The 26,815-nt window shown below is 44.3% G+C and overlaps 1 protein-coding gene across 2 annotated transcripts; it reads right to left on the reverse strand.

Annotated features, from left to right (window-relative positions):
• Positions 1-3,500: 3,500 nt before the first annotated feature.
• Positions 3,501-26,185, reverse strand: map6d1 (MAP6 domain containing 1). 2 transcript variants are annotated; one of them, XM_078409962.1, is made up of 3 exons: positions 25,400-26,184; positions 12,307-12,532; positions 3,501-3,923 (listed from the first exon to the last, which is right to left on the reverse strand). In XM_078409962.1, exons 1-3 carry the CDS (start codon positions 25,975-25,977, stop codon positions 3,840-3,842), a joined length of 888 nt encoding a protein of 295 aa, XP_078266088.1. In that variant the 5' UTR covers positions 25,978-26,184; the 3' UTR covers positions 3,501-3,839. The 2 variants fall into 2 exon arrangements, with proteins under 2 accessions (XP_078266088.1, XP_078266089.1); XM_078409963.1 differs by lacking the exon at positions 3,501-3,923 and adding an exon at positions 8,423-8,574 and having other exon boundaries at positions 25,400-26,185.
• Positions 26,186-26,815: the final 630 nt, after the last annotated feature.

The following is a 26,815-nucleotide window of genomic DNA, read 5'->3' on the forward strand; positions in this document are numbered from 1 at the left end:
TTTAAGAAACAAAAAGAATCAAGGTTGTTTTCAAATCTCCTTGGGAAAAGTGCAACATCTGCTCTGAATCTCATGAAGCCCTGGCCCATGACTGCTCAATGTGAAGCAGCAGCATTCAGCTGGCATCGAGGACCATGAATCCATGTGCAGGAAGCACACACGTCCAGTTTAAAAGGTCCAGGAGTCATCACCAGCAACCCCTCCAATTCTTCCTGACCCACTTGTGACAAAGTCCCACTTGAACCTCATCAATTAGCTTAGACCCCACAGAAATGGAGTGGAAGTGAGATATTCTCAACCCTGATGGATGGGCCAAGGAGAAGGGTTACTACGGTTACCAACACTTTACCCTTTCCTCTTTCAGAGTTTTCTTTTCATAACAGTAAATGATTCTGGTTCCATAGTCATTCACTGTTGCTCAGATGCCTGAAGCCTGGTACCTAGTTAATCCTTTCTGCACATCCTTGATCGCCTGTGTCTTCATCCTATTCCCTTCACCAGCGCTTTCAGTGCCCTCATTTGTATAAAATCAGTCATGTGCATTTGTCTGTTCTGTTTGGAACAGGAGCAGGGTTGTTAAACCGAGAATTATCATTATCAAAGGAACAGTAATCTCAGTGTTGTCCAATCCACATCAGCCTTTCCTGTAATTGCACTTCCAGTTGGAAACTGGATACCAATTCAGGATTAAGAACAATGGCTGTTTTACTTGCTCCCTCGTCTTTGATCTTGTTCATGTCACAGGACCAGAGGTAGGCCACTCGGCCCATCGAGTCTACCCCGCCATTCAATCATGGCTGATCGATCTTTCCCTCTCAACCCCATTCTCCCGCTTTCTCCCCATAACCCTTGACACCCTAACCAATCAAGTATCTGCCAATCTCTGCCTTAAAATTACCCAATGACTTGGCCTCCACAGCCATCTTTGGCACTGAATTCCACAGATTTACCACCATCTGGCTAAAGAAATTGCTCCTCATCTCCTTTCCTGGTCCAGGAGGTACTGTGACCCACAAAAGGTTAACAATCCTTGCCATATCGGACTGTGTAATTTAACTGAATGGAGCTTCCTTCTGCGCTGAACGGACATGCACCATTCCCATCTGTTGTGGTTTTATCTTGCTTTTGGATTTTCCTGGTAATCTCTTTCGATTGCAATGTTTTGGATTAAAAGTTCAAATCTCTTAGTTTTTCAAAAGTGTCCCTGGCACCAATGAGAAGCTGTACAATAGCAAGAACTGACAGCTTTTCTCACTGCTCAAGCTACAGGATGAATACAATGTTATTCAACGACTTTATTCGAGAAGAATTAAAGTGTAGAATAAGAACAAAAAATCATTTTATTTTCTTCTCTCAAAGCCTGTACTCCAGCTATTCAAGCAGGCAGCTCAATAGCACCAATGAAGGGCAGTGAAGGATGGGCAATAAATACTGGCTATACTTGAACTTTCAACTTAATGTGCTATAAAATCACTGCACTGGGGAGAACAAATGAAATGTACAAATGTAATGTACAAATATAATGTATCTCTTACTGATACTTTTGGGGAATTTTGCGACAAATTTGGAACAGGAACAGGTCCTTTAAATCGAGAATTATCATTGTCTATGTGCAACCACTACAGGGCTGACATACCTTACACAAACACACCATCGGAGCAGGAGGTACAGAACCCTGAAGTGCCCCACCTTCTGCTTCAGTAACAGCTACTTTTGAAGCAACTCACACAACCCTAACCCTAACCCTACCTCAACAACGGAAAACCACGACTCTCCTCTTACAAGAAAATGGACGTTATCTCTTTCCTAAATATATTTTTGCAGTAATATCTTTTTTTGCACAGTCTTCTTTCGTTTAGAATTTTGTTTGTAATTTATGTAGAATTTGTTTTTTTGTGCCTGTTGCCTTTAGTCTATGTGCCTGTGATTTCTCATAGCACCTTTGGCTCACCGTGCTGGTGCATGTGCCAATCTATATGCTAAAACTCTTGTTTGTTTGTTCCTGAACTACAGCCAAAACAGTACACGAGAGCGCGACAATATTAGGCCCACCTTACTCACCGTCGTCCCTTTGGTGCTAATGGAAGAAGTTTCATTGAAATCGGTGTTATATTTTTAAAGTTATTCACATTTTAAAGTTTAAATCTATCTCCTAGGGAGGGGGGAGGGAGGGATGGGGAGGAGGGAGTGGGGGAAGGGGAATGGGAGGGGGAGAGGGATGGGGGAGGGGGAAGAAAGGGTGCTGCACCAATGCAGGAGAGGTTTGGGCTCAACGGGTCCACTTGGTCTAGTAAACTTTAAACTTCACAGGAGGAGTGCACCTCTCTGCTGACTGCATTTCCTATCCCTCGAACTTCTACTGGTTTTTAAATATATAACTTACCTCGATGTGCCACCACCTCCCTCGTCAAAGCCCCTGAACTTCGACCTCAAGCTCAGCATTTCAACCTCAAACAGCTTTCAGCAACATGGCCACTCCAACCACAGCTGGCACCCTTTTAAATTCTGCTCCACGACGCCAGGCCTGCTGGTAGGAAAACAAAAACAAATCACTTTTCCTTACCTTGCACTGGCTTTGTAAACTCCCTCCTTGAACGTGATGCCAGGCTAGCTGGTAGGAAAGAATCCAAAAGGATCGGAAAATCCGAGAGGATACAGAAGAGGTTTCCAGGGATGGCTGGTCTCATCTGTGAGGCTGGATTGGAGAAGCTGGTGTTCTTGGAGCACTGAGGTGCTGAGAGGAAACATCAGGTCAAATGGAGGGGAAGGTCGTCCCACTAGCAGATGGTTCAGGGATCCACATGAAGGGCAAAAGAAACATGGAGACCTGAGAAATATTTGTATAATGCAGAGAGTGATTATGATCAGGCACTGACCATCTGTAAAGGGGGTATGAACGGCCATTAAGGGCTTTCAAAAGTAAACTAAACAGACACTGGCAAATAACTTGCAGAGTGAAGAGAAGAGAGCAGATGAGCGGGGATGAATAGATTGGATATATATAATATAAGAAAATAACTGCAGATGCTGGTACAAGTCGAAGGTATTTATTTACAAAATGCTGGAGTAACTCAGCAGGTCAGGCAGCATCTCAGGAGAGAAGGAATGGGTGACGTTTCGGGTCGAGACCCTTCTTCAGACTGAACTTCAGACGGGATGAATAGATTGATCTGTGTAAACCAATCTGGTTTCTAACGGCTTCCTTCTGTGGGTCAACAATTCTACGATTATGGAGTTAGAGTACGCCATACAAGATCAATATTTGTTACCCATTCCAAATTGGTTTAGAAAAGATATTGGATGAGCTGGTACAGTCCTTGGAGCGAAGATGTTGCTGTGGTGATATTGTGATATTAGTGATGACTGTTATGGGTGTGCGTGTGTTTTGCTTCTGTTTAATGAATGGTAATTTGGAAGGTTCCCCCACCGGGTATAAATAAAGGAATAGCTCCTGGCATCTGTACCAGCAGCAGGCGTAGAAAAACTCACAAAGATGTTCATTTTCTCTCAGCTTTTATTGGCTGACCTATTGCTTGTTGTCCAGGTCTCAGTGTGCAATCAGCCAAGCTATCCTTACACAACATGCAGATGAGACGTACACACATTAAACAGGGTTTGCTTGAGTCTCGATCATTTTATCAATTACTGTACAATGACAAGTATTTATCAGGCAACTGAAGACACACATCCTGCCGAGGGTCACTTCAAATGCCGGCCGTTCCTCTGCTCCGGGGCTTATTTTGCATAGTTTGTTTTGGCAGATTGAATGCAGCTGCCGTGAGTCCGGGGCGACGTCGGCACTGGGACCGGTTCCTTCGAAGGGGAAGCTGTGACAGGGTTTATATGTTCAGCACACGGGAGCGGGTCTGAAACACTGCCGAGGAATTTGATGATGGCGATAACTTTGTCTTCACCACTTGTTCCTTTTGAATAAATCAGAAAGAGTTAAGGAAAGCAAGGGAAGTAGTTTGCAGTAGTTCCACACCAAAACAAGGTGCAGTCAACAAATCACCATGAAGTATGGCCACTGCTGCTTGATAGGCAATGACCAATCTTTAGTCTAGTTTTGAGGTGCAGCGTGGAAATGGGGCTTTCAGCCCACCGTCTCTGTGCCACGTATACCTTCACCCTTACAGTAGTTCGATCCGACACTGGGACAATTTAAAGAAGTCAATTAACCTACAAACCTGTGTACAATAGAACTGCAGAGCGAGTTTAAATCAAAGATAGACACAAAATGCTGGAGTAACTCAGCGGGACAGGCAACATCTCTGGAGAGAAGGAACGGGTGACCTACGAACCTGCCTTTCTTTGAAATGTGGGAGGAAGCCGGAACACCCGGGGAATACCCACGTGGTTACAGGGAGAACGTACTAACTCCGTTCAGATGGCACCTGTACTCAGGATTGAACCCAGGTCTCTGGTGCTGTAAGGCAACGACTCTACAGCTGAGCCATTGTGCCACCCTAACAACACAGCTTGAAGTGCAAGACAGCATATTACCAGATAACCCACATGGGTCGACACAAAGTCCTGGAGTAAGTTAGCTGGTCAGGCAGCATCTCTGGAAGAAAAGGATGGATGATGTTTTGGTCTGGGACCCTTCTTTCAACTGTAGAAGGGTCTTAATCTGAAATGTCGGTGGATATGTTTAAGGCAGAGATAGACAAATTCTTGATAAGAATGGGTGTCAAGGGTTATGGGGAGAAGGCAGGAAAAATGGATTAGGAGGCAGAGATCAGCCATGATTAATGGAGTAGACTCGAAGGGCCAAATGGCTAATTCTACTCATAACTTGTGAACTAGTCACCCATCCTTATTCTAGAGGGATGCTGCCTGAGTTACTCCAGCACTTTGTGTCTATCTTTGGTATAAACCAGCATCTGCAGTTCCTTGTTTCTACTCTAATGTGCATGTGTTGTGGAGGATGACGGATAACTATTTGCCCTCTCTATGGGAAAATAATCTTCTTGGGATATTTTACACCCAAGCAAACAGCCACCCAGAACCTCACGGGTTGGAAGTGCAGCCGTATTATTAACTCGTTCGTCCACTTCTTACCAAAGGGCGGGAGATGAGCTGATTTTGAAATGGAAATTGTGAACTAATAGTCCATTTTCCATTCCTCAAGGTCACTGCTTCCATAGTCTTCAACATTCATGCCACTGCTGGCTTCCTTGTGGAGGCCTTGCAATGCAGTGGTTAGTGGTGTGGGCAGGAGGTAAAACACTCGCTGGAAACCCAACTGAAAGAAATGCCCTGAAATGTTATCATTAAGCCTCTATGTCCTGGAGACCCTGTTATACTGGTGCTTCTCATCACGAGGAGATGCAACACCTTGTACCTCCCCCCTTGACCATCCAAGGACCTCGACAGTCTTTTCAGGTGAGGCAGAGGTTCACTTGCACCTCCTCCAACCTCATCTACTGTATCCGCTGTTCCAGTTGTCAACTCCTGTATAATGGCGAGACCAAGTAGAGGCTCGGCGATCGTTTCGCTGAACACCTCCGCTCAGTCTGCCTTAACCTGCCTGATCTCCTGGTTGCTCAGCACTTTAACTCCCCCTCCCATTCCCAGTCTGACCTTCCTGACCTGGGTCTCCTCCATTGTCAGAGTGAGGCCAAGCACAAATTGGAGGAACAGCACCTCATATTTCGCTTGGGTAGCTTACACACCAGCGGTATGAAGATTGACTTCTCTAACTTCAAATAGCCTTTGCTTTCCCTCTCTCTCCATCCCCTCCCCTTCCCAGTTTTCCCACCAGTCTTACTGTCTCCGACTACATTCGATCTCTGTCCCACCCACTCCCCTAACATCAGTCTGAAGAAGGGTTTTGACCCGAAACGTCATCCATTCCTTCACTCCAGAGATGCTGCCTGTCCCGCTGAGTTACTCCAGCATTTTATGTCTACCAACAGAACTATTGATTGGAGAGCCGACTGTACAATTTGCACGGTTGAGCGTTTGAAAAGTTTAGAAACATAGAAACATAGAAAATAGGTGCAGGAGTAGGCCATTCGGCCCTTCGAGCCTGCACCGCCATTCAATATGATCATGGCTGATCATTCAGCTCAGTAGCCTGTACCTGCCTTCTCTCCATAGCCCCTGATTCCTTTAGCAAAAAGTGCCACATCTAACTCCCTCTTAAATATAGCCAATGAACTGGCCTCAACTACCTTCTGTGGCAGAGAATTCCACAGACTCACCACTCTCTGTGTGAAGAAATGTTTTCTCATCTCGGTCCTAAAAGACTTCCCCCTTATCCTTAAGCTGTGACCCCTGGTTCTGGACTCCCCCAACATCGGGAACAATCTTCCCGCATCTAGCCTCTCCAACCCCTTAAGAATTTTATATGTTTCTATAAGATCCCCCCTCAGTCTTCTAAATTCCAGCGAGTACAAGCCCAGTCTATCTAGTCTTTCCTCATATGTAAGTCCCGCCATCCCAGGGATCAATCTGGTGAACCTTCTCTGTACTCCCTCTAAGGCAAGAACATCTTTCCTCAGGTTAGGAGACCAAAACTGCACACAATACTCCAGGTGCGGTCTCACCAAGGCCCTGTACAACTGCAGCAGAACCTCCCTGCTCCTAAACTCAAATCCTCTTGCTATGAATGCCAACATACCATTCGCTTTCTTCACTGCCTGCTGCACCTGCATGCTTGCTTTCAATGACTGGTGCACCATGACACCCAGGTCACGTTGCATCTCCCCTTCTCCCAATCGGTCACCATTCAGGTAATACTCTGCTTTCCTGTTCTTGCCGCCAAAGTGGATAACCTCACATTTATCCACATTATATTGCATCTGCCATGCATTTGCCCACTCGCCTAATCTATCCAAGTCACTCTGCAGCCTCCTAGCATCCTCCTCGCAGCTAACACTGCCACCCAGCTTCGTGTCATCCGCAAACTTAGAGATGTTGCATTCAATTCCCTCGTCCAAATCATTAATATACACTGTAAATAACTGGGGTCCCAGCACTGAGCCTTGCGGTACCCCACTAGTCACTGCCTGCCATTCCGAAAAGGACCCGTTTATTCCTACTCTTTGCTTCCTGTCCGCCAACCAATTTTCTATCCACCTCAACACTGAACCCTCAATACCGTGTGCTTTAAGTTTGTACACCAATCTCCTATGTGGGACCTTGTCGAAGGCCTTCTGAAAGTCCAGATATAACACATCGACTGGTTCTCCCTTATCCACTCTACTAGTTACATCCTCGAAAAATTCTATAAGATTCGTCAGACATGATTTGCCTTTGGTAAATCCATGCTGACTTTGTCCGATGATTTCACCACTTTCCAAATGTAATGCTATCACATCTTTAATAACTGACTCTAGCATTTTCCCCACTACCGATGTTAGGCTAACTGGTCTATAATTCCCCGTTTTCTCTCTCCCTCCCTTTTTAAAAAGTGGGATTACATTAGCTACCCTCCAGTCCTCAGGAACTACTCCAGAATCTAAAGAGTTTTGAAAAATTATCACTAATGCATCCACTATTTCTGAGGCTACTTCCTTAAGCACTCTGGGATGCAGCCTATCTGGCCCTGGGGATTTATCCGCCTTTAATCCATTTAATTTACCTAACACCACTTCCCGACTAACCTGGATTTCCCTCAGTTCCTCCATCTCTTTAGACCCCCGGTCCCCCGCTATTTCCGGCAGACGGTTTATGTCTTCCTTAGTGAAGACAGAACCAAAGTATTTGTTCAATTGGTCCGCCATCTCCTTGTTCCCTATGATCAATTCACCTGTTTCCGACTGCAAGGGACACCCAGATCCTGCTGCCAGGTCAGTTCATTAGCTGGTTTGGAAGTGCTGAGAGATGCAAAGCCTGTCATCTAAAGAAGTGGTGAGGTTGCTGGTTGCTGAGAGTTTTAGGCATCCTGCTCACCGATATTTGCAGCGTGAGATTGTACATTCTGAAGCAACCATTTCCTTTGGGATGATGTATCATTTGAGAAGTGGAGTTTAAAGGTTCCTTCCAGTCATGCTGCGTCCTCATCTCCCCACCCGTAAGGAGCTGCCTCTTGCTGATAATGCAGGCAGCCGTTACCATGGTTACCTCATCAAGCACTTGTATTTTGCACACTGCCATTACACAATGCTCCCTGACACTTTTCTCAAGGGCACATGTATAAAATGTGACCGAGAAGTAACCTTTAAGTTCTTAGCATCACAAATCAGTTGATTCCTCTGTGAGTATCTCTGATCACTAGGAGATCACTGCAAAGCCCAAACTGGGCATTCAGCAAACTTTCAATAGTCAGCAACTTCCTGCACTGGTTAATATCATTAACTACCAAAATTAGAAAACCTTCTGCTAAAATAATTGTAAAGAAACACAAATTCACTGTGTCCTAAAAGTTGTTTAAAATGAGCTCACAGGATACAATGTAAGAAAATAACTGCAGATGCTGGTACAAATCGAAGGTATTTATTCACAAAATGCTGGAGTAACTCAGCAGGTCAGGCAGCATCTCAGGAGAGAAGGAATGGACGACGTTTCGGGTCGAGACCCTTCTTCAGACTGACATTGTATCACAGGATACAATGATCACTGATCTTTCTGGGGGGAAAAAAAACAAAGTTATCAAAATGAGAGACAAGGAATTGCAGATGCTGGTTTACAAAAAAAGGCACCAAGTGCTGGAGTAGCTCAGTGGGTCAAGAAGCATCGCAGGAGAACATGGATAGGTAACTTTTCAGGTTCTACACACTAGAGAAAATTTGCACAGCAAATCCTTGAGAGATAGTGTTTTGCCAATGTCTAGACCGTTATCATTCATTAGCACTGCCCTATTTACTTTGCACTGACAGTGATTCTCTCTGAGCCTTGCCATTATATTTAAAACTTGTTATATTTGCATTTTAATTCCCCACTGAAAAGTTCAATCTGGTAATAAGGACTGCAGAAACCTTTTTTTAGCTGTGTATTAAACCTTTGTCAATCAACCTCTCCGACCTGAAATCTCAACAATTTTACGGCAGCTCATTACTTCAGGCATAATTTGTTCATCAGCAGTTTTGAAATGTTGCTTTTAATTGTGAATTTTAAAAAAAACATGCATGAATTCTAAAATAAAAGCACAAAATGCTGGAAACACTCAGCGGATCAGGCAGCATCAGTGGAGAATGAAGCAGAGCCAGCAGTTATTGATCTGAAATGGTAAATATTTATTTCTCCACAGAAGAGCGGCATGGTGGCGCAGTGGTAGAGTTGCTGCCTTACAGCTCTTGCAGTGCCAGAGACCTGGGTTCGATCCTGACTATGGGTGCTGTCTGTACAATATGTTCTCCCTGTGACCCTGTGGGTTTTCTCCAAGATCTTCGGTTTCCTCCCGCATTCCAAAGGTGTATAGGTTTGTAGGTTAACTGGCTTGCTATAAATTGTCCCTCGTGTGTGTAGGGTAGTGTTAATGTGCGGGGATCACTGGTCGGTGCAGACTCGGTGGGCCGAAGGGCCTGTTTTCACTATCTCTAAACTAAAGGGCAGCATAGTGATGCAGATCCTGATCTCGGGTGCTGTCTGTGTGGAGTTTGCACGTTCTCCCTGTGACTGTGTGGATTTCCTCTGGGTGCCCCGATTTCCTTCCACACCCCAAAGACGTGCAGGTTTGTGGATTAATTGGCCTTGGTAAATTGCCCCAAGTGTGTAGGGATTTGATGCAATAGTGGGATAACAATGAATAACTGTTGACGGGTGATTAATGGTTGCCGTGTACTCGGTGGGCCGAAGGACCTGTTTCCATGCAGTATCTCTCTAAATTAAGATGCTGTTTGATCTGCTGAATAATTCCAGAATGTTCTGCTTTTATGACAAATTCAGATTGTTCCATTTCCTTTGTTCATTTTTATTCCTCTCTCTTAAATCAAATACTGAAGGGAAAGATAAATTGATTAATCTTAATTCCCCAAGCAATTTCCGCAATTTCTTTCAGTACTAAAATATAAGTGGGAAGGAGTATGACAATGCCCCCAATATTCAGGGAGGTCACAGATTCCCAATTGCTGTTATCCAACTGTTTTTCATTCCCCTGTCCATCAAGCAAATCAGCGGGTCAGGCAGCATCTCTGGAGAAAAAGGATAGGTGATGTTTTGGATCATGATCCTTCTTCATACTCGGACACATTAGGCTACTGTGGCTGGAAATTTGGAACAACGGGTGATAATGTCATCTAGAGGCAGGGCCTCATCACATACTACCAACATTACTCTTCTCCAACACAAAAATGCAAAGCACTGCAGTTAATGCAGTGCCGCTTTAGCGAATCGCACACAGCAGCGAATCTGTGATTTCCCAATTAATTTCTGAGCATTGGATGGTCCAGGGAATGAAAATACATCATCAGCTGCAACCATCTGCGATCAGACATCGCCTCCTCCCTGCTTTCACTACTGACTTGATTGTTCCATACCTCACCTGGTTAGCCTCCCATCGTCTACTCTTTATAAACAGATGCTCTGCCGACCCTTGTCTATGTGTATCTCGCACTGCCAATTAACGCATCAACCCTGTGCCCATTGACCAACAATGGTCCATGTCCAAAAACACCTCAATTAAAAAATATATATATATATCAAATTGCTCCATGGCCCTTCTCCTGACTATTTCTGTAAATCTATTCCATCTTCTAGAGATCTTATGCTCCTCCAATTCTGGTCTCTTACATATATTTCCTTGTTGTAATCTCTCTACTATTTAGTATGAAGCTATTTAGACCTTCAGTTCTGGAATGCCTTTGCTAAAGTTTTGAGTTCCCTTCTGCATTCTTCTTTTTGACAACATCTCCTAAAACCTCTCTCTAACCATCTTTGCTAACGTTTCCATCTGCCAAATACTATTTGAAAACAATCCTGTGAGGATGCTTGGGACATTTCACCACAGTACAGGTCCTCTCCAACTTACAAACACTTGACTTTTGGACACCTTGTGTAGACAAACGAGTATTTGGGAGACCAGTGGGTTGATTTGCCAGCTGCTGCAGGCTGCAGGTATCCTCTGCCTTCTCTCCCCACCCCGCCTCACTCCCCCGTCCGCCATCCCCACCCACTCCACTGAGCCACAACAATCGGGAGATGGGCCAAGCCGGCAGCTGGGACAGCTGTGCAGACTCATCACTCACTCACTGAGTCTGTGAGGCCGGCTAGTGACCACTCTTCCCATGCCGCCAACCTCTCCCGCCACTTCTTTTAGCGGAAGAACACATCATATTCTGCCTGTGTAGTTTGCAATCCAACAGCATGAACAATGAATTCTTCAATTTCATGTAACAACCCCCTTTATCCTTGTATCTGCCTTGGTCTTCCCACTCCTTCTTCTTACCGTAATCTCCAGCCTCTGTTACCTTATTTCTTTCCTCCCTCCCCTACACACTCCCCCCACTGGATCCCCATCAACCTGTTGCTGCGCACCCCTTCCCTCCCTCTATTGTTCCCATCTGCCGCCACCCCTCCTCAGTTAGTTCCATTCTTTGCCTTCCTTTCCTATCAGATTCCACTGCTTGAACCAAAATCAATGCATCGCTCGCTTGCTATCTCTTGCCCCACACACCTTTCATTCCTCTTTACAATGGCCCCTCCACTTTTTCAGTTGAGATGTAGTGTAACAACCGTTCATTTCCCTCCACAGATGCTGTCTGGCTCACTGAGTTCCTCCAGCTGCTCTTCGTTTTCTTGTGCGAGATACTTGGCTCTCGTTCCTGCTGTTAATTAGGTTGGGTTGTATACTGGTTAGACGCTAATCAGTCTTGGCATTCACACCATGAAGGTTGGTGACATCAAAGATTATGAATATTGAATAATTAAGGACACAAAACTTCAAGTCATTGTACATTGCCACTCCAATCCTTCTCAACCAGCAATGTTTCAGCAGGAGGTTAATCTTTAAAGGCGGCAGTAAACCCTCAGTAAAGCACCAACCCCAAGATCACAAGGCAAGAACAAGACTGAATGGAAAAAAACAATTATAAAAATAATCAAGCCAATTTTAATTTAACCACTGGGCCATATCAATGTAACCACTGGGCCATATCAAAAGAATGAGAGCGAAAGGGCCACTGTATTATAGCTCAGCAGACTTCAAGTGAAAACAAAATGTGGCAAAGTGCAAAACACGCTCTGAATAAATATCACCTGTTTTCAACACTGCATGTATTTAATTTAATTATTAAACTTAAGAACAAGAATCCACTGAAAGACTGCAGCAAAATTGAAATTGAAGACAACCAGAAATATATTCTGTGGTAGCACTGTAGGGTATTAAAGTATCCTTTATTAAATGGATTAACATGTACTTACTGAACTCTCGGTCTTTGTTACATTGCCCATCTCTGACATTGAAGCTATTTGGTTCTGAGACTTGCTACTTGCGACCTGAAGTGGTTCACTGCGTCGGAAGGCATCCTCTGTGAAAGCTGCCTGGTAACTGCTCTCGAGGACAATCTTATCTCCTGGGGGAGAGTACACCTGCCTTACCTTCACTGGTTTGGCAAGTTTAACTCCAGTCCAGGGCTGGAACTCCTGTCTGAAACAAAGAGTAAGTTTATATCAGTGTCACTGCCTGCTACCTTCAAATGCCAACAGTCAGCAAACTCACATCCGTCTTTATCCCCAACGGTCCAATTAATCGATTTCTGTTATTCCCAGTTCCGAGCATGATATTGTCCCTGGAGATTATTTTATCTCTTTCTAAGAAAGAAGGAGAAAGGCACAACATGCAGTCTCCAACCACATCATTAGCCTCAGATTCCACCCTGTTCCCTTGATACAAAGAAAATAGTTTGTTCATAACTTCATTTGATCCAGAGCAAAGATTTTGATCCTGTATCTTCACCTTCACTGCTACGATGTGCTTCTGCAATGCTGCCCATCTCTGGCTCGGGCTTGTGACGATATTTAGCTTAGAGATACAGCATGGAAGCAGGCCTTTCAGCCCACCGAGTCCGTGCCAACCACGATCACCAGTACACTAGTTTTATCCTAGACACTAGGGATGGTTTACAGAAGCCAATTAACCTATAAAACTGCACGACTTTGGAATGAGGGAGGAAACCAGAGCACCTGGAGAAAACCCACGTGGTCACAGGGAGAACGTGCAAACTCCATACAGACAGCACACGAGTTGAGGATTAAACCTGGGTCTCTGGCTCTGAGGCAGCAACTCTACTACTGTGCCACCCGTACCAACATTTTTGTTACAATTCCTATGTTCCGTCGGGTAAGTTTTCTTCCATCCTCTGGAATGGTAAATGCAAAATGTTTTCACCCAAAATCTGGTCAACCCCACTCCTGTTCTTGCTAACGTACATTGGCTCCTAGTCCCATAAAGCCTTAATTTTAAAACATGTAACTTAAAACATGTAACATGTAAAATCCCTATATACTTTGCCTCTCCCTAACTCTGAAACGCATTAGAGTGCCGAACATGATGCCCAGACCATTACTTACCCACCTGCATCTAACCCATATAACCGAAATCCTTCCATTCCCTGCATATCCAGATGCCTATCAACCAGCAGACCTGGTAGCCGGTTTCAGGCACTCACCATCCTCTGTGTAAAAAAAACCTTGCCCTCCATCTCTCCTTTACACCTTACTCCTCTCATCTTAAAGCTCTGCCCTCTAGTATTTGATTTTTTTCATTCTGGGGAAAAAGGATTCTGACGATAACTAAAAGATATCTACCCCATTTATGCTTCTCATAATTTTATATTCTATCAGGTCTTTCCTTAACTTCAGGCGTTCCAGAGAAATCAATCCAAGTGTGTCCAACATCTCCCTGTAGCTAATACCCCTTAATCCAGGCATCACTCTAGTAAATCTCCTCTGCACCCTTTCCAGAGCCTCCTGTCATGGGGCGACCAGAACTGCATGCAATACTCCAAATGCGGCCTGACCAAAGTCCTATAAAGCTGTATCATGACTCCCTGACTCTTCTACTCAATGCCTCAACCTATGAAAGCAAGAATAGCATATGCTTTCTTTCCCACTCTATCTACTTGTGTTGCCACTTTCAGGCAGTTACGGACTTGGACCCTAAGATCCATTTGTATATCAATACGATTGATTATATCAATATATTATATGGTACATCAACTTGTTGCCTGGTTCCAGCAGGAGATGTAAAGGGTAAATATGTGGCTCCAAATTTGTAAACATACTATTATATTACTATGTAATCTTTATTTTTTAACTGCCTTCGTTTTAGGTTTCAAAGGTTCAAAGGTCAGTTTATTGTCACATGTACCAACTAAGGTACAGGGAAATTCGATTTGAACAAAGTGAAGGGAAATGTGTGCTAAATTATAAATTAAATTAATTTAAAGCTTTCCAATGCAAATTCACTAGATGTTTGAGATTTGGGGTATTTTGCCTCCCTGATTCAGTCAGGGATACTACTATACATCAAGAATCATCTTTCTGTAAAACAGATTTTCCCTAATATTCGTTCTAAGTTTGCTTTTGGAGATTTCAAAACCATTTGAGCAAAGACGGTTAGCACAGCTGCCTGGATGCCAGTTCCTACTGTTTTTGATGTATCTAGTACAATCCAGCTGTTTTCTGACATTTTATGGGGGGAATCAAGGTGGCTGTAGTCTGGCTTCACTGATCAGGAGATCTTATGAAGAGAACCGACATCTGTATACTCATTCACCAAATGAAAAATCAGAAAAGAATGCACATGGGGAAGTCTGAAATAGAAATAGAAAATGCTGGAACCATACAGAAGGTCAGGCCTTTATCTCATTCAAACAATTGGACGGAATCATCTGAATTTATCTGCTTTGAATCCTCCAAGCGAATAATCCCTAGAGTACTTCCTATTGGTATTTCATCATGCTTATGACTAAAGGTGATCAGGGCTTTGTGTTTTCTGTAGGAGATACTGGGCAATAGCTATCCAACGATGTGCATTGTCATCAGGATGCAGTTTTCCTTCATTCAGCCAGCACTGCTGTTTCCCGCTAACCAGGTACAAGTATAGAACATTTTTATTCCACATCACGCACAAGTTATTTATGATCTGTGATTATGCAGCAGGATAGTGATCCTGAAGTCATTCTAAATGCCATTTTACTTTCCCATTATTTTGTCAAGGTGTGCAGTCGTGTTTCCACAATCATAGCAGTCTCCACAGTTTATTTTCTTTTTCCACTCTCCCCATCCATATAAAGGACATTTCTAGACGCAGTTCACTGCGTCCAGCCTGCAATAAACATACACATGTTTGATAGCACGGAAAGCAAGCTAGACATTGACAGCCTGCACTAATCTCAGAAAGACGTTTCCTTCTATGTATTACGACTTTGCATTGTACCATTCTGACGGTGATAATGATAGTTATTGATCACACAAGGTTTTTTATTCCGCAGAAACACAATGAACGAGCGCAGAAGTACACATTTGACTCCAGAATATCCACTCTGCCACTCAATCATCTTGACTTGGCATCTATCTCAGAACTATTTTCTCTTCTAACCCTGCTCTCCTGAATTATTTCATTTCCAAATGCTCTTCCCAGACAGCTTTCCAAATGCTTTCTCCCAACTTCATCAGGATAACTGACCTCTGTGGTCATTATTTGCATACAAGGTACTGGAAACAGTGACTGAAATGAAATATCTGTTAATCTGTTTGATATCTCATGTTGGTCGAGCAATGAATGCCATACAAGACATTGATGCCAAAGTTTATGTCAAATTAAGGACCGCCACTCACACTCTCTCCAGCTCTGGAATTTGTTTTGTCCACACTTTAATCAAGGCTTTAATCAGATCAGGTGCAAAGTGTTCCTGGTAGAACCCAAAGCAAGCATCAGCGAGTAACTTATTGGTGAGTAAGAGTACAACAGAGCATCGTCCACAACAGTCTCTATCACTTTGCTCATGATTGAGGACTGATGGGGTATTAACGACTTAGAAGGTTACAAAGCACTGGAGTAACTCAGCAGGTCAAGCAACATCTCTGGAGAACATGGACAGGTGTTGTTTTGGGTTGAGACTTCCTCAGTTTATAATAATGACACAGCTTGCATTTGTCCACTTTATGGACTGGACACACCGTGCCAATTCCCCACATTGTCAGGTAAATGCTAGTCCTGTGCTGAACTGAAGCAACTTGACCAGAGGCACAGAATCTCTGGGGTAAAAAGTCTTAAGCAGTTTGGATGCAAATTTCTATTGTTTTTGGTGCATCCAGCATTATATGGAGCGAACTGAACTGCTGAAGTCTGGCTCCTGTCATGGGGCGATCTTGGGAGGAGAACCAACTAATGTTTAGACTTATCACTGAATGAAAATCAATAAATAGCAGATGCTGGAATTCTGAAACAGAAACTGAAACACGGGTCAGGCAGCATCTGTGGAAAGATTAACTGTTAGCTCTGCTCCCTTTCCACAGAAGTTGCTTGACCTATTGAATGATTCCAGCATATAACATAACAGGTATAACAGGTATAACAGAGCTTTATTTGTCGTTCGGTACCGAAGTACCGAACGAAACTACATAGCAGTCATAGAAAAAAAAAAAAAGAACACAAGACACATAACCCCAACACAAACGTCCATCACAGTGACTCCAAACACCCCCTCACTGTGATGGAGGCAACAAAACTTCCACTCTCTTCCCCACGCCCACGGACAGACAGCTCATCCCCGACCGACCCGCACAGTCCCCGCACCGGGCGCTGAAACGTCTCGCGGCCGAACCGGGCGATGAAAGGCCCGCGACCAAGCCTTGCGCAGCTAAGTCCCGTGGTCGAGCCGCACCGGGCGATGTCAAGTCCGCAGTTGAGCCGCACCAGCGATGAAAAGCCCCGCAGTCGAGCTGCACCGGGCGATGTTAAGCCCCGCAGCCGAGCTGCACCGGGCGATGTTAAGCCCCGCAGCCGAGCTGCACCGGGCGATGTTAAGCCCCGCAGCCGAGCTGCACCGGGCACTGTTAAGTCCAGCGGCCAAGCCGCACCGGGATGTAAAGTCCAGCGGCCAAGCCGCACCGGGATGTAAAGTCCAGCGGCCAAGCCGCACCGGGATGTAAAGTCCAGCGGCCAAGCCGCACCGGGATGTAAAGTCCAGCGGCCAAGCCGCACCGGGATGTAAAGTCCAGCGGCCGAGCCGCAGCGGGCGATGTTAGGCCCCGCAGCCGAGCCGCACCCCGCGCCGTGAGGAAGAGAAAAGTCCCCCCCCACACCCACCCCCCCACACCACCACCCCCCCACCCCCACACATACACAACCAAAAAAATATATATAAAAACCATCCCAACACCGACACACAACAAAAAAAAGACGGACAGACTGCTAGTCAGCCGCTGCCGTTAGGCGCCGCCACGTGTATTATAATGACTTCTGGTTGAAAACTATTAGAAGTGTTTAAACTTTGTTGTTTACTCTCACATACTGTGCTCAATTATCAGAGAAAAAAGGAGATGCCCTTTTGGAGCCTCTTCCCCAGTTATTTATTTCATAGTCCATCACCTTTTGAGATCTGATACATCAGGACGATAATGATTGAAGCATGTGTTTCTGACATTGCTGATTCCTATTGTATTGCTGTCTATTGCAAGTAGTCCTGTGTAATAACTTTACCAGGTTCACATTTCTGGTACAGGTATACCAGGTGCTGCCCCTGACAAGCTCTCCGCCTGCCCATCGAACTGCTGTATGTCAATGTAACAGATGATAGAGCAACATTCCTACTCTAAATCGACCCTGTTTGGCAAGAAATGACAGGTTTCACAAACAGAGGATGGTGTCACAGAACATAGAACAGTACAGCACAGGAACGGGTGCCTCACCCAGAATGTTTGTGCCAAACACGATGCTGAGTTAAACTGATCTCATCTGCCTCCTCATGATCCCTATCTCTCTATTCCCTGCACTTCCATGTGCCTATCAAAACGCCTCTTAAATGCCCCTATTGTTTCTGCCTCCACCACCACCCCCTGGTAATGCATTCCAGGCCCCCGGTACTCTGTGCAAAAAAAAAATCCCCGCACACCTCCATTAAAACTTCTCCCTCATGTCCTCAACATGAAGGTGAAACTTCATCTCCACTCTGGCTGTAGTCACAGAACCAGCAATGATGGTTCTGTGGCCAGGTAGATTCCCAAGGATGAAGTTAAGTAGCTTTCCCTCCACATACCAATTCTTTTACCTTCTTTCACAGACCCAGACTGCCAAGTGTTTCAGCACTTGGGACAGCCCAGTCCTGGTGATGCTATCAAACCATTTTGCTCTCCTCAGAATATATTCTATGTCCTTCTTATCTTTGATATTTCTTTCAAATGGTGTTCAACTTGGGGGAGCATTGGTACATCACCTGAAGATAGATATTAGGTGAGAATTAGCAGAAAGTGTTTACTAGTCTCAGTAGGCTCATATCATGCCTAGTACCTGGGTAAATTCAGAGTGATCCATCCAGTTTTATCATATCATATCATATATATACAGCCGGAAACAGGCCTTTTCGGCCCTCCAAGTCCGTGCCGCCCAGCAATCCCCGTACATTAACACTATCCTACACCCACTAGGGACAATTTTTACATTTACCCAGCCAATTAACCTACATACCAGTACGTCTTTGGAGTACGTCTTTTATTGTTCAGAATTGCTATTTAACATAACTGAGTGACTTGATTCATTAAAGAACGTCTGTGAACCAAATAGTTTTTATGACAATGTGGTGCTTTCATGGTCACCACGAGCACTTTATTACAAATTTAAATTCAGTTCATTACATAAAATTCTCCAGCTGGTGTGATTGAAGTTAAGCTCGCATTTCCACATCGTGATTTGGTTCCCTGGATTGCCAGTCCAATAAATGAATGATCAAGTTGCTGCCCCCTTGTCGGAACTCTCACAGCACTAGGTTTAGTACAATATGGTGCAGCATCACTGACATGACCTGGTCTCTGACCCCTGCACTATCCATGAATCTTAGCATCAAACCTGCTTTACATAGAATGTAGAGTGATCAATGATGCAATAACATAGCACTAGGCTTTCAAAGAGTTGTGATTCCCAGATGCTTTGTTGCTGCACCTTACCCATTGCCGATCCATGGATGGCAGTACTGATAACACACCCTGCCCCACATAAGAGTCACACTTACATAGTGTTTCATTACTCCAACTATCAATACAAAATATAACAGAGGTTAGCAATGGCAATATATGGTAATCTTTTCCCAGGATAGAAAAATCAAATACATGGGGATGTAGCTTTAAGGTGAGAGGGGCCCTGTGCACCACCTGGACTTGCATCTATTTAAACCCTCCCCCTCCATCTAAATTCCTTCCTCTAGATTCACAACTCTTCAATCCTTTTGTCTTACACCTATTGTCCTTTCATCTCCAGCCTTTGCTCAACCATCTGCCTATCAATACCCCCCTCACCTGTATCAACCTATTACCAGCCAGGCTTTGGTTCCCCCCCCCACCCCCCAATCAGCCTGAAGAAGGGTCCCGACCTGAAGCATTACCTATGCTGCCTGACCTGCTGAGTTACTCCAGCACATTGTGCCTTTCTATTATAAACCAGCATCTGCAGTTCCTCATTTCTGTGTCCCTAATTATCCCATTCCCATTGAAATGCGAGTGAATCTTATCCTGAACTCCAATAGCTTCCCTCGATTTGAAATGATGAAACAGTTTTTTTCAGAACCTGGATCTGTCAGCAATGCAATAAGCGACAGCATATTTGCTCAATGGTCCATTTTAAATGCAAATGTAGTTTTAATATTTAAGTGTAAATTGTACATTCTGTAACTAGGAACTGAACTTCTAACAGCATTCTCTCCAGAAATATTGGAAAATAGAGCAACAAATCAAATTATTCTTTAACATTTACAAAACCAGAAGACATTTTGCATCAATTTCTCCCTTTACAAAGAAGGAGCATTTATGTGCATGCATGTGTAGATGTGCAGGGTCCATATGTATGTACGTGCTAGAAGAGGGAGAGATAGACAGGGAGTAGTGAGAGAGATTCAGTGTGCATATGATTGTGAGAAATGAATCTTAAAACATAGAGTTTACTGCAGAGACAAGAGAAAGAGAGTGAAAAGGGAACAAAGAGAAAAATAAACAACAGACAATAGAAACAAGAACTGGTTGCCTGTCGCTTCGTGTACTCATTTGTATTCAGGCCAAGTCCCAGATTATCCTGACTGTGTTCTCCCAACCCCCCTGTAATGAATCAATGTCCAACTGAAGGTCAGGCATCCAAAGCAATTTGTTATTTCAAAAAACTATCTCTTGGATAATGAATACAAAACTACAACTCCCATTTCCAATGAGAGCTCCCTTTTCATAGAGAATCGCATAATTTATAACAGAGGAAACGACCATTTGGCTCAAGTCTGTGCCAGTTGAAAATCCATCTTTGTGCGTTTGATCTGTGGTTCAGCAGGTCACAGCTCCTCAAGTATACATACAAGTAGTGCAATGAAGGTTTCCTCCAGCACTCTTTCAGGCCCCTACCATCCTTTGGGTTCATCAATTGTTCCTCATTTCCTCTTTATTCCTTCGGCCAACAACTTTAAATCCATGCCCTCTTTGCATAGTTGTTCAGCTGAGAAATAGGATCTGTCTTGTACTCAATCCAGGCTCCTCAGAATTTTTAAAACCTCAATTAATTCCCCTCTTTGCTCCTCTGTTCCAAAAGAAAACTCAACCGATCAAATGTCCCCCCCCCCCCCAACCTCCACCTCTCTTTTCCAGCTCTCCACCCTATTCCATCAATCTGAAGAGAGGTCCCACCCAAAATATCAGTCCATTCTGTCCAGAGATGCTGCCTGACCCGCTGAGTTCCTCCAGAAGTTTGTTTTTTGCTCAATATCCCAGCACCTGCATTTTGTGTCTATCAATTCACTCCTCAGTTACACACCAGTCATCAACAGCATCATTAGCGACAGGTTGACAGCATTCGTGATTTTTACCAAGAGGAATTGTCACACCTGCCCTTCATTCCTCCACTATTGGTAATATATAGTGTCCTGCAATATCTTTTTCTTCCTTCAGCTTCTGACTAAAAACCATTCCTTTACCAAACAACATAACTTTCACCGATGTTGATTGCCTTCAACCCTTCTTATATAAGTCAGCAGGCTGCATCATGGTACCACTAATACATTTAACTAAATGTGATACTATTATTTTTGCACGAATGTTTCACTCCTACTCATCTTTCGATCGTACTCCCACATAATCACTCTTGAATATCTAATATTCCTTAGCACATCACATAATTACTATTCAGTTTTCACTTTCAATATTTATACTTTCAATTCAAGACCCAGAGATTCATAGAGACATACGGCATGATATTGTTTTGTTATTATCACATGTACCAAAATACAATGAAAAACATGGAAATGCCCTTTGGCCCAACTCATCCATGCTGACCAAGATGCCTATCTAAATAATCCCATTTGCTTGTATTTGGCCCATATATCTCTCAACCTTTTGTATCTATAGATTACCCAAATGTCTTGTAAACGTTGTAATTGTTCCTACATCTATCATCTTGTCTGTCAGCGCATTCTACGTACACCCCCACCTCTGTGAGAAAAACCTACTCTCAGGTTCCCTTTAAATACTTCTCTTTGTTTAAGTTATTATTGTCATGTGTACCGAGCGAGGCACATTGCAATGCTGTTGTTAGCGTGCAATACAGTCAAAGAAAAGACTATACATGAGTACAATCAAGTCGTCCACAGTGCACAGATAAAGGATAAAGGTGCAACATCTAGTGCAAAGATGTAACATTGAAGTCCAATAAAGACCGATTAAAGATAGTTCAAAGGAATTCACTGAGGTAGATGAGGTCAGATCTGCACTTTAGCTAATGAGAGGACTGTTCAGGTGCCTGATACCAATTGGGGAGAAACTGTTCCTGAATCTGGAGGTGTGAGTTTTCAAACCTCTGTACCCCGTCCCTGATCAGAGAGGAGTGAAGAGGGAGTGATCAGGGCGAGACTGGTCCTTGATTGTGCTGCCGGCCTTGCAGAGGCAGCGTGAAGTGTAGATGGAGTCAATGGAAGTCAGGCTGTTTTGTGCGATAGTCAGGGCTATGTCCACAACTCTCTGCAATTTTTTTGTGGTCATGAAAGGAGTTTTTCCCAAACCAGGCTGAGATGCATCCTGATAACATGATTTCTACAGCGCATCTGTAGATGCCGGTGAGGGTTATTTGGGACATGTTGAACTTCCGAAGCCTTCTAAGGAAGTAGAGGCAATGGCATGCTTTCTTGGCCATAGATTTGATATGGCGAGTCCAGGACAAATTGCTGACGGTATTTATTCCTTGGAACTTGATGGTTTCAACCATCTCTACTTTGGCGGCATCAATGAAGCCTGAGACTAAATATATACTCCCTAGTTTTAGACTCCCCTAGCCTGGGAAAAAGGCTGTGATTATCAATCCTATCCGTGCCTGTCATCATTTTATAAACCTCTAACCTCATTCTTTTTCATTCCAGGGTGAACAGTCTCTCCTTGTAACTTAAAACCTCCAGTCCAGACAAAATCCCAGTGAATTTTCTTTGCCCCCCACTCCAGCTTAATCCCATTCTTCCTCTGGGGCTGATGACCAGAACTGTACACAATACTCCAACTGTGGTCTAAACAACAATTTGCATGACTGTAACATGACGTTCCAACTCCTAATAGTTTGCATCTCCACAAACGCAATAGTGCTTTGCGTTGTAGAGACAGTGTAACTATACACAGAACAAACCACAGCAAATTTGACAACATCTAATTCTCTCTCTCCACCACCTTAGTCAACTCTTCCACTAGCTGTGATGAGATTCTTGCCCAACATTCAGTCAGATTAAGACCAATATTTCCTTGGCTAAGCAATGCTGGAAGGATTGAAGCCATTGTCTTTCACTTCAACAAGAAAATCTGCAAATTCACCACCTGGCCATCGTGCAAGAACCACCAGGCTGCAGTTTTAGCGTCCTCAATATCACTAAATGTGCTTTGGACCCATTTCTCTTTTATCCACATAGCATAATCAGTCTTTGCCCAAACCTACGCCAGCGGCTGCTGAATGTTATCCATGTGTTTGTGACCTTCAGATGTTACTGATCCAGAGCAGCCTTGGCTGACCTCCATCCTCTACTGTCAACTCATCCAAATGTTGGCTATTACATCCTAGGCTCCACAATGCAGCACCCCCTTGTACTCACTAAGATACATTGGTTTCTAATCTCCCAATGACACGAATAGATCTTTATATTTAAATTCCATCATAACTTTGCAGGTCTTGAACCCTATTATCCTTCAATCTTACAAACTCAAAATCCACATCTGCTCCAACATTGTGAAGGGAGGAATTGCAGATGCTGGTTTACACCAAAGAAAGACACAAAAAGCTGGAGTAACTCAGCGGGTCAGGCAGCATCTCAGGAGAAAAGGAATAAGTGACGTTTCGGGTCTCGACCTGAAATGCCACCTATTGCTTCTCTCCAGAGATGCTGCCTGACCCGCTGATTTATTCCAGCGTTATGTGTCCATCTTCTGCTCTAGCCCATTCGGTATTGCAGCATTATTTGGGAATTCTTTCAAAAGACACACTTTTAACCCACATCTTCACCGTCAAACATTTAGTCCCCGCCCAATATCCCTTCTTTGATTTTGTGTGCATTATGCTCTCATAATGTGCCTTGGATGGTCTTCTAAGTACGACTGTTATATAAAAGCAATTTTCTAGTACACAGATGGAAAAATTCCACAAAGATGTATCATTTTACAGAAGATTTGTAATATATACAAACCAACACCTTGGACACTATGATATCCAGTTGATTGGTACTGTCGATTAATTGTCAAAATCTACTAAGATAATGCAATAATTTCGAAGCTAATATAATTTGATTCCGCAGAATTTCCCAAATGATTCCAAACACTCCTTCATGCTTTTTTTTCCACAACGCTACTGGTACCAATTGGTAAATTGGATTGGACTCAGGATTACCACCATCAGGGTGTGCACATTAGGGAGACATTAGGTTGGAAAAGGAGCAGATTCCAAATTGGAATTTCCTTACCACATGCAGAGAATGAGGAAAAGAATAAAACAATATCACAAAGAACTAAAATAACAGAATAAAACAAAGACACCTGTACATTTTTGACAGTTCTTTAAATGTAAAAGTATGGGAAAATGACAGAGAAATAAGAATGACGAGGATAACTCCAGTTGAAAAATTCGTGACTGCACTGGTGTGACAGAATGACTTGTGTTTGAACTTGGAAGTGTAATGCCCAGACGTTACAGGGAGTATAATTACATAGATGGACAAATGGACTCTCTCATTTCCCAGCATCACAATAAAAAACCCATCTCTGCCAGTCAGTGGAGTGTCGGCAATGTGCCATTCAAACTCAGCATGAATTTATCCAGTGTTCTCCTGTATGCATGAATTGCATCAACAGTGCACCATTATAATGAAATGGAAAGCAGGCATATCCTTGATGTGTTCTTTAAAAAAAAATTAAAACTATTCCGAGATCCTGTTTAATCGGCACATTAAACTAATCCAACATATTAGTATTATGCTGTGCCGCTGTAATATGAAGATTCTTAAGCACAGCTCCAGAATAATGCCGTCATATTTCAATGTCAGTTGCTCTTGTCCATTTATCCCAATAAAGGAATGGGAATCTATTACCGCAGCTGACAGCCAAGCAGAGCAAGCCCGTGGAACAATAAGCAGCATTTACTGGGAGATTTCTTTTTAACTAATTGAAAGAGAAACATTGAAAATAGTGCACGTTTTTTTTAAAATTGTAGTGCTCGGTTCCTCCATACCTTAATTTTAAAACATGAAGGCTACTTATACATATTTGTGCACTTGAAGTAAATAGGACAAAGCAATGATGTGGATGCCACAACATAGCTGGACACCGAGAAACTGCAAGGAGGCTTTTGATACAGTGCAGGGAAGGTATAAAATGCGAACGACCAGCTCCCAGTGATGATCCTCATGCACACTATCACATACGTCTTTTTTTTCTCTCTACCCGAAGAAAACAACTGTGTAAATCCCTCGTTGGGTATCATGAATGATAATTTTTAAAAGTCCATTTTAATCTGTAATGGAAGGAGCCCAAATCATAGCCATCCTGCAAATGTCAAATTCTGATTAATGCTCAGTTGGAAAGTCATTGACTTTCACAAGACGGAGATCCAACCCTAAGCTAGGTATCAAGTGTATTATTTAAGATACGTGCGTGGGAATATAGATTGAGGGGTTGAGATGGGGAGGGAGGGAGGGAGGGATGGGGAGGGATGGGGAGGTTCACGACGGCGCAGCATCTTTATGGTCCACACGTCTGCCCGGAGTGAGACATGTCGTGGGCAGAGGTCCAGACACTGACCTACCTGTAGGAGGTGGTTTTTACGGCGGGCCTGATGGTCTCCTCCCGGGTGTGCTTTGGGGCGGGTTCCCTGGGGTTGTGCTGCCCCTCTCCTGGTTGCTGCTCGCCAGTGGGCACTGGGTGCAGAGTGTGTGCGCTGGCACTGCTGGGGATGGGGTGTTCCTGCCCCGCTTTCACCCAGGGGTAACTCTCCTTTTTGGGGATGGGCCAAGCCTTGAAGTCGAGTTTGTACTGGGTGTCGCTGGAGAAGGGGACCCCCGACGGGTGGTATTCCCGCTTGGGCTTGCAGCTGGCCTCCTTGCGCACACTCCACGACTTGAAGTCGTGCCTGGACACCGACTCCTGCACCGACTCCTGCACCGGCACTGGCGCCGGCTCTGCCCCGCTGTGCTCCGGGGCCAGCGGCGAGCTGTTGTCCAGGCTCTCTTCCACCGCCGACACTTGCTGGGTGACAGACCTCACCTCTTGCTCGATCACCTCGGAGTAATTCTGCACAGTGAGCGGCACCGACAGGTCGGACTTGTCCAGCTGGCTCCAGAAACGGGACAGGCAGCACACCCTGCTGATGCACGGCCAAGCCATGGCCCCGAGTGGAGGGGAGGAGAGGGAAGAGAAGAGAAAGACGGGCTTCAGATCCTGCACCAAGCGCCCTTCACCCTGTGAAAGCGGGGGCTTCCTCTGCGGGTATCTCCATGGCCGCGTCCAAATCCGCAATATTCCTGGAGAGATTAGCGAGCCGGCACATGACTGCTCTCCTCCCTCTCTCTCTCCCTCCCTCCCTCTCTCTCTCCCTCCCTCCTTGTCTCCCTCCCTCTCTCCACTGCTACTGCTGCTGCTGAGATGCTGCATTGGAAATTCACCTCACGTGTCCGCAGTGACCGCTGCCCCCAACCACTGAAACTAAATGTGAACCTCACGCACAAGGCATCTCAAAAACAATTTATACCCCGCCCCCCCCCCCCCCCCATTTAAAAACAGAAACATTGTCTGCCACGATCTGTTGGCTCTGCTGTCGCTTCCCAACCCCCCCCTCTCTGCTGATCACTCGCTCCTGGTTGTATATAATCAATACCGCACGGAAGCCGGAGAGACGTGTCAAATAATTGCACAATACCCACGCATAGTCTGGATGATCAAACACACAGCGTTGGAGTTATGTGACAGATGATGCAGATACCTGGACTCAGCTGTTAAATTCGGTTAATAATTTGGCATTAAAAAAACTAGTCATAAATAATGATGAACACAAATTACCCGATTATTGTAAACACATCTCCTCCTTCAGGTGGAAAAATCTGCCATCCTTGTACATGTTACTGGTTGTAGATGATCAGCCATTGATCACAGTGAATGGCGGTGCTGGCTCGAAGGGCCAAATGGCCTCCTCCTGCACCTATTTTCTATGTTTCTACGTATGGCT

Source organism: Rhinoraja longicauda, chromosome 13 (genome assembly GCF_053455715.1).
Source record: "Rhinoraja longicauda isolate Sanriku21f chromosome 13, sRhiLon1.1, whole genome shotgun sequence".
Taxonomy (NCBI): domain Eukaryota; kingdom Metazoa; phylum Chordata; class Chondrichthyes; order Rajiformes; family Arhynchobatidae; genus Rhinoraja; species Rhinoraja longicauda.